The sequence below is a fragment of the Ascaphus truei genome, chromosome 5 (assembly GCF_040206685.1).
Source record: "Ascaphus truei isolate aAscTru1 chromosome 5, aAscTru1.hap1, whole genome shotgun sequence".
Classification (NCBI taxonomy): Eukaryota; Metazoa; Chordata; class Amphibia; order Anura; family Ascaphidae; genus Ascaphus; species Ascaphus truei.
In genome coordinates this window covers 286,290,488-286,303,671 of record NC_134487.1, presented here as the reverse complement: position 1 = coordinate 286,303,671, position 13,184 = coordinate 286,290,488, and the positions used below count along the sequence as shown (strand labels likewise).

Below are 13,184 nucleotides of genomic sequence, written 5' to 3'. Positions count from 1 at the left end.
ATTCAGTACAATCAGTTTTCTTACCGGGCTTCTTAAATAGGGCTGCCCTTGTAAAAACATTTTTTTTAAAGAAATGTCTTAAATGGGCAGTCCCTTGAATGATCAAAGTGATCGAATGTTAATAATAGGTTTAATAATGATTGACACGTAAAAAGAAAAAATCGGCCCCTTTTAAGTATTTTTACACCATTTGTAACCAAAATACTCTGGAGAGTTCTAACAACCTTTATCTAATGCAGGGGTGGCCAACTCCAGTCCTCAAGGGCCACCAACAGGGGAGGTTTAAAGGTTTTCCCTGCTTCAGCACAGGTGGCTCAATCAGTGCCTCAGTCAAAGACTGAGCCACCTGTGCTGAAGCAGGGACATCCTTAAAACCTCACCTGTTCGTTGCCCTTGAAGACTGGAGTTGGCCACTCCTGATCTAATATATCTTTTGTGATACAACGGGGTCTATAGGCAATTTCTAAAGTGCCTCTTTCCTGTGTTGAAGTAGTTCTGCCATCACTTGGCAAACGGATAAATATGCAGCACAGCATTTGAATAAAAAGGACTTCACAGGAGGAAAAAAAATAGCTAATGTTTCCGTATAACTGCGATTGAGTCTAAAGAAGCGGATTAATTACATTGATAAGCTCTTTGCTTTTGCCTCAAACGTTCACTACGACTTTGAAATCTCGGCAGTAATCTTCCCCTTAATCAGAATGATAACAGCACAACCCCCATTTCTTCCCATAATGTGAAGGTTTTTGGGGCCTCGAAAACGGAACGGTGCTGTTCCCAACAATATCTCTCACATACAGTCCGGGGAGCTTCGCCACAAACGTTTCATCAATGGAGATTTGTTTTACTATTAGGTCACTTTGACTGGTACTTCTGCAAACATGAACACATACATACTATACACACATATACCCACAAACATACATGCATTCATACACACACTGATCGGTACATACTGTGCACACACCCCTATACATACGTACATGCACACTGTACATACACACACACAATGTGCACACTGTACATACGTACTCTACACATACATACACCTAAACATACATACTGTGCACACATACTACACACACACACACACATATAGTACATGCCCATACACCAATGGTAGACTGACTTGGACACATACATAGACACACCAAGTAGAATGACTGCGGCCACACTCACTGTGAAGGAGGAGGGGGTCCTGAATCTGAGTCTACACGACATTTGGGGGTCTCCAAGTCATTATGACTAGCCCTCCTCCCGACACCCCTGTAAATGTCTGATACAGAGCAGGGGTCGCAGAACGGAAAGTAGCTTGATCCAGCTCTGGACGGTCTGAAGTTCTAACCATCAAGCTGCCACGGAGTGCGGCCTAATGAGACCTCAGGAGGATGAGCTTTAAGGGTATGACCCCGTCTCTGTCCCCAAAACCAGAGGCACGACCCCATCTATATATGGACACACACACACAGTAATGACAAACGCATGCCTGGGATAAGGAAGTGCATGGCTAGCAGAGCTGTCTGTGAGTGGGGTTGCTGGCCATGCACTTTAGCCCAGGCTTTGCTATATAGGATGTGATCCGCAGGCAGAAACTGATGGGGACTCACATTTAAGTGAAGAAGAAGCGGACACGGACTACTAATTTGCATGTCATTACCCAGAATCCCTGGCTGCAGTGGGTGCACGGTATGCTGGGGGATTTTGGGGTAAGGCCGCTTTTGGGACCTCTGTGAGACGTGTAAATGTGCTTTTAGTATGGACACAGATACACACACACACACACACACACCGAGACAGACCCACACATGCTTCTATACGTATTTTTGCTGCTGATAATTTAATCCCGGGATTTTTTGCTCATATGACCTCTGTTAACCTCTTAACTGCCAGAAATGCCTGTCACCAATGAACTAATCAACAAAATGTAAAAAAAATAAAAAAGTGGCCCATTTTATTTGAAATCCTTCCCTCCCCCCCCCCCTCAGCAGATAGAGGGGTGTGTGGGGGCGGGGGGCCCTTCTCTGCGCTGTATGGCTGAGTCTCTGACAATCCCATGGTGGAGACAATCGTGAGCAGGATGCAGAAACAGCAGAAGACAATGAGACAGAGAGCCGAAGGAGGGAGAGATCGGCAGGGAGGGGAGGTGACCGGCAGGGAGGGGAGGTGACCGGCAGGGAGGGGAGGTGACCGGCAGGGAGGGGAGGCAGGGAGGGGAGGTGACCGGCAGATGGGACTCTCTCTCTCACTTTACATAACAGGTGACTCCTGCAGAAGAATATTTGAGATTAGCACTCGTACTGCCACTTTAAATTGACTTGACATTGGCTTGAACCGAAGGTTCTCCCAAAACTTCAGCACCTTGGTCTTCCCTTAACCCCCCCCCCTTCCCCCCCATGGTTCTCAAAAGAATGTTGTGCGGACCGTGCAATACTGGTGGCATCATCACGTTACGACAGGAGAATGCATGCGCTTCCCAAGAGTTTGCGTCTGACTGTGATGTCATCTGTGCTGCCATTTTAAAAACCCACAGCTACATTGATTTAACCCTCCTCAATTTAAAAGAAAAAAAAAAGTATGATATATTTTGCTTTTCAGTTTCCACCTTTCTCCTCAGCAAACCGTCTGTAGTGAAATCCGGCACCGATTTTTAATTGATGCAAGGCGGGGAGGCGGTTAGGACGAGAAAACATTTTGTGGAGCCCCCTAAAAATGTGTTATCTTTCAACCAAGTACCAATCACTGCAACATTCAAATCTCTCCACACATGGAATATATGTTATGGTTTTGTGCTTTCCACCATTGGGGTTTTGTGTTATTCTGCCCTAATTGACCTACCCCCCCCCTCCCCTTTTCTGACTGCTCAAACACTTTATTGTAAAAAAATCTTCTAGTAAGTGTAATCTGGAGTAACTAACTGGTGTACAACTATTTTGGTCACAGCCTCACAGAAGTCCCCCCCCATTGTGAATGTTCTAAGAACTGCCTGCAGTGCTACTTTGTGTCATCTGACTGTACGTTCTCCTTCTCAGCTCGTCTGACAGATCAGTGTCCTTGGAGAAGAACGATCTCCAAGGACGGGAAGGGACGCCCGTTTCCCAAATCCTCACACCCTTAGACAGGGTGGGGGGAAGGCGCAAAGGAGGGGCGCACTGGAGAACTCTGCCCCCACCTACAGAGCAAAATAAATGCCAACACAAAATAAATTCTTAACATGATCACTAATTCTATCACTTCTATTAATAACTAATTTAAACCATAAAAAAAATTGAGGTCATGACAACCTGATAGTTCATGTTGTGCTGATCTAGGTCTAACTATATTTTTTCCAAATCTTCATTTTTTCTGCTGAGTTTTCACCTATTTATTATGTCCCTGGCATCAGCTGTTACCATGGCAACTGCCATTTTTTTTTACCTCCGGGAGAGGTTAAATTATCAGCAACTGAAACCTTCAGAATTCAACTACAGTGCTTAAAAAGGGCTTTGCAATGGTGAAATGACGGGAGAGTTACTTTTTTATGGCGAGTACAGCAGCTTGCCACTTTCACACCAACATCAAATCACTCTCTGCCTCTCGCAGACAGTCCCACACAGTACAGGGTCCAGCCACTCACCTGTAATAGGACCTCATGCCTCACCTGTAATATCTGGACTGCAGGTAGGTGGAGCACACGGCTTTGGACACATGGCTTGCAGAGCCGAAGTCTATGACCTTCACTTTGTACGGTTGCCTGGAAGGGTCGACCAGCATTATGTTCTCGGGCTTCAGGTCGGCGTGGATGAGACCCAGGCTCTTCAGCTTCATGAGAGCTGTGCCCACCTGCTGCAGGACAGGGCGGATGTACTTGAGGGGCAGCGGGCTGAACTTGTTCTGCTTCAGGTAGTCATAGAGGTTCTGCTCCAACATCTCGAAGACGAGGCAGGTGTGGTTCTTGTGCTGGAAGCACTCGTAAGCTCTCACAAAGTTGTAGTCGTCCGCGCTCTCCGTGCTAAGCCGCGCTAGGATGCTCACTTCGATCTGGCCCTGCCTAGCGTAGGACGGATGGTTCTTCAGGATCTTGATGGCCACAATCTCGTTGGTTCCCCTCTTCCAGCATTTCACCACCTGCCCGAAGGTGCCTCTGCCCAGGAACTCCAACACCTCGTAGGTGTTGGTCATGGAGCACAGCACCTCATGCTGCACCAGCTGGTAGTCCCCTTCGCTGTTGGACCCGCTGTTCTTGGAGGTGGCCGTGGAGGTGGTAACAGCAGTGGCACCGCTGGCATTGTTCTGGGTCATGGGAGGATGCTCCTCTACAATCTGCACGCTGCTGTTGTTCTCCAGCTCCTCGCACTTTCTCTTCAAGCCACACTTCTGGTAGGTGTCCAGAAGGGTGACCGTGCTGCGACGCATCAGGTTGGTTGGGGGGCCGCCGAGCGCTTGACCGCCGGCCGCTGCGGAGGACCCACCGCTGGATGAGGTCACAACGATGTGGCCCACGCTGGTGGGGAAGATGACCGTCTGCTCGTAAGGTACCTGGAGGAAGGCAGCGTGGGCGAGCAGTGGCTGACCAGATGCGGAGCTGCTCTTGCCTGGGTTATAGACTTTGCTGTGGCAGCCGTAACCAGTCATATCCCAGCTCGGGCTCAATTCCAACTTTGGCTTCTTGACACTACAGTAGGTGCTCGACGGAAGGCCGTGGGAGGAGAAGATTTGCAGGTAAGAGGCCATACCTGCCGAAATGAGAAAACAGGAGCTGGGGTTACACACAGCACTAAGCTCCCCCACTTGGTGTCTAAAAACCAGTGGTTCCCAAACTTTTTACATTGGGTCCCCCAAAAGCTATTCCCCCCCAAATCCCATTTTAATTTATTATGTTTAGTTAACTCTGTACCTTCCTTTTTTTTACACTTTATCCTACAGTATGTAGGTCCCTCCTTCCCCCCCCACTTTTCAATTCACCCCCAGGTTGAGAAACACAATTTGAAACCAACCTGATCTCTCCCCAAACAAACTCTGAAATAAGCGCTAAACTACTTTTTCCCCCAGGGGTCGGATCAGAAAACTCTTTGGAGTAGAAGAATATTATAATGTCCTTTTGGATATATTCAAACATGATTAGAATTCAATAAAAGAACAACGCGATTGTCTTACAAGAAGCCACTACATCTGTGCGGTACATACTCATCACCCGCTCTTAAAATGGAGTTTCAGTCGGAAATAATGCATTTAGCCACTTCAATAATGAATAGGAGCAGATGTTCGCTGCTGTCCCCTGTGGCAGGAAAAGGGTTAAGAGCCATGTTTGCGGGTATTATTTAAGGCAGGCTGACACACCCCTTTAAAACTGTGGCCCTTATTCTGTAAGCCGAGCACGGAACGCGCAACTGACTTCAACACATTGGCGCTATCGCAGCTTATAGAATAAAGAGCTATGCCAGGGGAGAGCAGCTCCAGTTCTCAAGGGCCACCAACAGGTCAGGTTTCCAGGATATCCCTGCTTCAGCACAGGTGGCTCAATCGGTGGCCGATTGAGCCACCTGTGCTGATGCAGGGAGCCACACATTGAGACACCTGTGCTGAAGCAGGGATATTCTGAAAACCTGACCTGTTGGTGGCCCTTGAGGACTGGAGTTGCCCACCCCCTGCGCGATGCCTTAAAATGTTTACAAATACATATCCACACCGTAGGAGGCATACAAACGGAAATCGATAATAAACTGATTGAAATACATGGATTTTCCCCCCCAGGGGCAGGAGGAAAGAGATCTTTGGTTTGTGAAATAATTTAGGATATTGTAATGGATTATTTTCTCATCAATCAGGCTTCAGCTCCTTCCCGGGAAGGCACGGACATGACCTTTTTCTCAACCCGAACATGGAAAGCACCAGGGGAGGAAGACATTTAAAACGCAACTGGGTATGTCATTTCAGTTTCCAATAAGGGGGGGGGGGGGCACTTCGGCGGGTTCAAAATCCGACGTCGCAGATTCCGCAGGCGATTGGAATTCTGGGACGAGCGGTTTGAGAATTCAACATGGGGTTAAAAAAAATCCCAGAATCCGTGTGGTTTTTTTTTGGGGGGGGGGGGGGGGGGGTGTTTAATTTTCTACGAAAATGATTTTAAAACGTTTTTATAAAAAAAAAAAAAAAAAAAAAAAACACTGTGAAAGTGCCCACCCTTTGTTTCTTACTAGTGTTATAGGAATGTAGATCTGGTGATGGGGGCTTCCTTAATTGCATCACAAACAGGGAGTTTCTTGTGACATTACAAAAGAAATGTATCGCTGTTTAGATCCATCGGACTCAGTCCCAACTAGTCAGTTATTTCACTAGAACTGGCAAAGAATGGCCCATTTCATTTGCAAGGAACCTGTGAGAACCAAAGAATTGGCTCAACAAAATGGCACCTTTTAGACTTTGAAGCAGGAATCTATTCTGCTCCATTTTGTGATCTACTATATTTAATGTATTTCAACCAGTCTCTCCCCTCCCCCCTTATTGCCCCCAAACTCTATCCAGCCCGGCATGGGGGGGGGGGGGGGGAAGGCAACCAACAGCATAGTCAGTAAGGAAAGCCAGCTCATGATATTGGCCTGACTGATGTGTTCACTGACAGGAAGCAGCCATGCGGCCATCTTAGAAAAGGGTAAATGTGGGTTTGGAAATTCTATTTCTTTGGGATTTCATGGGACTATTAGATTTGATACTTAGGACTTTCCAGCAGAAACCTTCATTCAAAACAGTGGCTCCACAGTTACTAAAAGAATAGGTATGTCCAGTAACCCAGCCCAAATAACTGTACCATTCATATTTTAGGTATGTCACTCGCCCCTAACAGCTATGTCAACCTCCAAGAACCCAAACCAGTGAGAGTCGACACATGTATGTCCTAATTAAGGCCTATGTGGGATATGTGCTAGACGTGCCAACGTACCCCAGGCCAACACTATACTAATGATCCAGTCCTAGTTTTCCACTCCCCTTTTGCTACTAACACTAGTATAACGGTGTCAGACCTGAAGAAAGACCGGACTGGATCATTATCACGCTGATGGCTTGGACTGTCGTAGGGTTGCCAGGTGGCGTCTCCAAAAATACTGGACAAATGGTGGAAGGAGAGACACACACACCCCTCTCTCCACTCCATGCTGTTTCCTCCTCTCCTTGCCCCCACCCCCAGGTTCTTGACACCTCCTCCCGATTGGCTGCTGCTGGTTAATGCAGCGAATCAGGATGAAGGAAGCTGCCCAGCCCCCTATCAACAGCCCTGCTTTCTCGCTGCTCGGGGAAATCCTGCGGACTCCCAAGACGGTCACATCACTATGTCCAGAGAGGTAATACCGGTATACACATACATGTCCAGTATTATGCTATTTTTTTTACTGGACAGTGTCCAAATACAGGACAGTCCGGTTCAATACTAGTGGACACCTGGCAACCCTATGTCCAGTCGCTAGGTACGATTGTGCCTGGGAATTTGCAGTTGTGCTTTTCGGAGTTCAGGCTTTTGGGCCTAAATGAACAAGACTAACTAACATATTTTAAACAATCAGACATGTCAGCTCTCACCGTTTTTCTGTGAGACTCACTGTTTAAGAGCCAGTCTCTGCGATATTTAGCGTGAGTTTTCTCCGCCGTTAAAAATATTGACATCTCTGAACCGTAAATAAAGAAGCAACATAAAAAGGACGAAGAAAGGAGTTGCCAGCCCAAGCGCTTCTACTTTACTAAAAGGGTACATTACATGTTGCCAAGTAAGACACAAGCTTTTCGCATCACATACACAAACTGCTCATGTCATGGGATGTTTACTGGGTGCGGGGCCAGTCTGAATGAGGGACGTCTCCTCCCCAAATCTATTCATGTCCCACAATGGCCGCTCTCAGAGGGACATTTAAATCAGCATATGGGCCGGAATGACAAAAGGACTGGCTTCCTCACTCTGCCACCCCATTGTTCTTCCCAAATCTCCAGCCACTGAGTATCTTTTAACCCCTTCAGTGCTGCTCCCATGTGGCAGTAAACAGGTTCCATTAGCAACCCCTACAAAATAATCCACATTATATATATACACCACACTTATTAAGGTTAGGGTGGGTTGTTCATGTAATGTTAGCTTGAGATAAAAGGTGGCACTGTGTGCTCATTTGCATGTCATTTCCCAGAATCCCTTGCTGCAGTGGAAGTGCTGTGTGCTGGGCGATAATGGTGAAAGACAGGGTTGCAGACCCGTCTAAGACATGCAAATGAATATACAGTAATATTTACAGTTGCAATATATATTTTTTTTTTATTATTCTTATTTTTTTTTTTTTTTTAAACATATTAACAAGCGGCCGGTTGAAGCCTTCTCTGCAAATTAATAAAGAAGAAAAAAAACTATGAAACGAATGCTGGAATGAGCAGTGTACGTGGCAGATACATATATACAAATATACAGTACACCATATTATTATTTATTTTTTAATGATAATAATAATTAGTATAAAGCTACTGGCAGGAAGATTAACCCACCCGTCTACACGCTGGATTCAAATACGCTACTAATAAGGCAGGGTGATGGATAGCAGGTACCCAGCTTTGCTGCAATATGAACAGATCCAGAAGAAGGACAAAACATGTGATGGGTAAAACAAAACAAACATCCTTTTGTGTATCCTTTCAAACAGGTGTGGTCAGCTCCAGTCCACAGGGACAACCAACAGGTCAGGTTTCCAGTATATCCCTGCTTCAGCACAGGTGGCTCAATCAGTGGCTCAGCCAAAGTCTGAGCCACTGATTGAACCACCTGTGCTGAAGCAGGGATATCCTGAAAACCTGACCTGTTGGTGGCGCTTGAGGACTGGAGTCGCTCACCCCTACTTTAAAGTATCCCGTTGAGCGCCCACCACTACCTCTGCTTATATCCTCCCTCAAACGCCCGATACAGATTTGTTATTGCTGTTAATGTTACACTGGAACCTGCGGGTAATCCAGCTCATGACCTATAGCCATCTGGTTAATTAATTATTATGGTTTCTACGCAGAATTTCCCGAGGTGTGAAAAGACGTCGCTATGACACGCAGATGGAACAGAGATGCTCCTCTGGGAAAAGAACGAGCGACTTTTTACAGGACACCCCCCCCCCCCACTATCCCCCATTCTGATCATAATAAAAATAGCGTAAAATGAAATAGATCATTTCTGGGATATCGCTGGGCCGATATTGTGCAAGCGCAGGGACATGTAATGGTGCCCTCTGCCAGTCTAGCTGCCAAGCCAATGCTAGCACGTGATGTTCTATAACCACACTAAACGCAGCCCCATTTAACAGCTGGTTTCATTATTTTCTGTCTAGAGATATCCTGAGTCTGTTGTTACATTGCTTATGGGATTCTGTCCGAATACCATGTAGATCATTTGTTGCAGTGATCAGAGTGACTTTCTGTTACCATTGTTCTTGTGTATAGATACATTTAGAATATTTCCAGGACATTACTGCCTAAGGCCGCGCTTATAGTGCTGGCGACGCGACGTCCCCGAAAACAAACGCATTGTCGCCGGTGCAAGCGCTTATAGTAAACACGATAGCGACAAAGCGACGGGGCGACACGATTTTTGGTAGCCGTAAATATTTGATTTTTCAGGGGCTGTCGCCTCATGTGACAGCCCCTGAACCAATCAGTAGCCTGGTTTCCCGCGCCGCCGCCGCAAAGTGAAATACAACTTTTGCTTGCGGCGGCGGGTGACGTCATGCGTCGCCGGCACTATAACCGCAGCCTGAGGCTGCGTCCATCGAAGGACAGTCAGCGCTGAGCCGTGCGGACGCTCCGCGATGAGCCCCGTCATCCTCAATGAGGATGTCTTGAGAGGGGGCTCCCGCGAGCGTCCGCAGGCGTGCTGAGGCGCAGGGATTTTCAGCTGACAGCAGAACCTGTTTCTGAGCACACCGTCGGCTGAAAACCTCCAATCAGAGCGAAGCAGCGTCAATGTCACAGCGCTGTGACGTCGGCACTTTGAGGGCTATTGGCCTAGTGACGTCAGTGCCCCGTCTCCCGATCGTGCACGCTAGTTCATGCAATCGATCCTGATTGCGCAGACGAGCCTCAGCGTGAGTGCGGAGGAGCGCTGACTGCAAAACTATGGACGCAGCCTAAGGCTGCGCTTATCGTGCCGGCGACGTGACGTTGCAGCAAAACAAATGTATTGCCGCCGTCGCGTGCGCTTGTAGTAAGCGCGAAGCGATGGAGCAACGGGAGCGACGCGAATTTCTGAAGCTGGTCAAATTTGATTTTTCAGAGCCTGTCGCCACATGTGACAGCCTCTGAACCAATCAAAGACCTGGTCGCCCGCGACGTCGCTGGAAAGCGAATTACAACTTTCGCTAGCGACGACAGCAACGTCATCCATCGCGCGCACTATAAGCGCGGCCTAACACAGGACGCGTTTTATAGATGTTAGTAGCAGCATTTCAGTGTCTGTAGCAGTAGCTTGTGCTCTGTGTCCCACTGGGGGTCACTTATTCACAGACCATTCTCTACTCTTATCTGTAAATTGTGTTTTTTGGCTCATATGGGAGCACGTATTTTTTACAGGGAAAAGGGAAGTACCTAGAATTATTCTAGGGAACACGCCAGAAAAAGGGGCAGGGAGCCCCGAAACGTTGCCCCCCTTATTCCCCTGTTTTCCTTTCCCTCCCCCCTTTTCCCTTTTAGAGTGTCTCCCCTGATTACTGCATTTCCCCCCCCCCATGTTTATTTATAATTTTTTGCTGTGAGCCATCTATTTCTGAGTTTTGTAGTTGGTTCTTGCATACTTTGTGTAAACTAGCTCAGGTGACTCGTGATGTATATGCTTGAATATTTGTCTCCTAATTTATCAACTATATAAATCACGTTGTTTTGACAATCGTTGTTGTCATAATATTCTTATTGTAGTGCGGGGAACTCCCCCCATGTTATATACACTAAACGCATTCACCAATACACACACACACACACACATTCCCAGTTTAAATACACACAACTACGCCCAGTCTAAACACACACACACACACACACACACACACAGTCTAAATACAGACACACATTTTCACATTCACTGATGTACAAATGTACACACACACACACACACACACACACACACACACACACACACACACACACACACACACACACAGCTGAGATAGGCCTGTGCTTTTTTTTGCTTGCGTGATAAATGCTACCCGCATTGTTTCTGAACACGGGTGCCTTAGACTAACCAGAAGGGTCCCTGTTTTTAATATGAATATAAATTGAGACCGCGATTTTCACAAAGGTCTCTGCAGTACATTTAAAGAGGCAATCCCTACTAGGAGCCCCATAAAAATAGTTTTACATGGTCAATGGTTTTTTTTAATAAATAGCCTTTCCACAGCAAATAAAAGCTTTGGGGAGTTTTTACAATCTTTATCGAATGTTTTTTTGTGGATCAGACTCTCTCAGTTCTCCAAGGCGCAGGTTTTCTCCATTGTTTATAAAGGCATTATGTAGCTATTATTAGTCACACAAGTGAACATAAGTAGCTGCTATGCTTGAATTCAGCAGACCTGGAGAAAAGTGAAATATATTCATGTTTCTCAGGGTACAATACAGTTACAGTAAGCGTGATTCAATCTTTATAAGCCGGGGGTAGCCGACTCCAGTCCTTAAGAGCCACCAACAGGCCAGGTAGTGGGGATATCCCCTGCTTCAGCACAGGTGGCCCAATCAGATTTAGCCACCTGTGCTGAAGCATGGAGATCCCCACTACCTGACCTGTTGGTGGCCCTTGAGGACTGGGGTTGCCCACTCCTGTTCTAAGCCAATAACTCCGGGAAGTTTTATAAAGGATAGAATTGGAACCTATCGGGGCCCCCAGAGCTGCATTATTACGGAGACACTTACCGATGCAGATACAGCTTTAAAATTCCCTCTTCGGGGAAACAATATGGCCACTAAATCTGACAGCATCCAATAAGAACCCGCTAAATCAGTAGCTGGCTTCCTAGTGGTCCATGCCGGGGGCCCACGTTGACCTCCATGAAAAGGATCGGCACCTTCACCAGTAAGTATCTCAGGAACTGAAACAGCGAAAATTCCTCCCAGAGACCACCGTGGTTCCAACTACAAAAAATAACGTGGGTGGGGGGGGGGGGGGGTGATTGCGGCTTTAAATCTATTTATTGTATACCTATGTGGGATTGTCCCTTTAATAACAAACAGACCGCAGGGTTTATTTTTTGAAGCGGGGCTGGTGATGTCACAATGAGTCACGACCCGTGATGCATCCGGAACCATGGGCACCAGAATGGATCCGATGACAGCAGAGCCCGACTGACTTCCCACACCAAGTGACAGTGCCACCCTGCCACGCTCTGGTGGGTGCGGAACTCCTTATCTGCCACTGCTCTTATATTATTTGAGTTGGCTTTCTCCCCCCCCCCCCCCAGAGGCGGATGCCACGCATTGCTCTCCTCTCTCTCTCCTCTCTCTCTCCTCTCTCTCTCCTCTCTCTCTCCTCTCTCTCTCCTCTCTCTCTCCTCTCTCTCTCTTCTCTCTCTCTTCTCTCTCTCTTCTCTCTCTCTCTCCTCTCTCTCTCTTCTCTCTCCTCTCTCTCTCTTCTCTCTCCTCTCTCTCTCTTCTCTCTTCTCTCTCCTCTCTCTCTCTTCTCTCTCCTCTCTCTCTCTTCTCTCTCTCTTCTCTCTCTCTTCTCTCTCTCTTCTCTCTCTCTTCTCTCTCTCTTCTCTCTCTCTTCTCTCTCTCTTCTCTCTCTCTCTCCTCTCTCTCTCCTCTCTCTCTCCTCTCTCTCTCCTCTCTCTCTCTTCTCTCTCTCTCTCCTCTCTCTCTCTTCTCTCTCTCTCTCCTCTCTCTCTCTTCTCTCTCTCTCTCCTCTCTCTCTCCTCTCTCTCTCCTCTCTCTCTCCTCTCTCTCTCCTCTCTCTCTCCTCTCTCTCTCATCTCTCTCTCCTCTCTCTCTCCTCTCTCTCACCGCTGTTTCCCCGTTGCATTTCTGGATTTCCTGGTCCAAATACATTACATGGAAAATCATAGTCAAAATAAAAAATACATTTTGTGGATACAAACAAACAAACAAACTTGATCAAAAAAGAAATGTAGCAGAAAAGATGGTGGGCTGACCCTCTCACATCTCCCAGACGTCACTTTGTTCCCTCACCTCTCCATATCTCCCATATCTCCAGCCCC

The 13,184-nt window shown here is 47.0% G+C and overlaps 1 protein-coding gene across 3 annotated transcripts in view; it reads right to left on the bottom strand.

The window, feature by feature from the left end:
• Positions 1 to 13,184, bottom strand: part of LOC142496093 (homeodomain-interacting protein kinase 2-like) — a 57,326-nt gene that overhangs the window by 42,736 nt on the left and 1,406 nt on the right. For all 3 annotated transcript variants that reach the window (XM_075602487.1, XM_075602489.1, XM_075602488.1), the window contains exon 2: positions 3,638 to 4,712. In XM_075602487.1, the coding sequence (XP_075458602.1) occupies positions 3,638 to 4,710 (1,073 nt within the window). In that variant the 5' untranslated portion in view covers positions 4,711 to 4,712. The remainder of the gene's footprint in view (positions 1 to 3,637; positions 4,713 to 13,184) is intronic.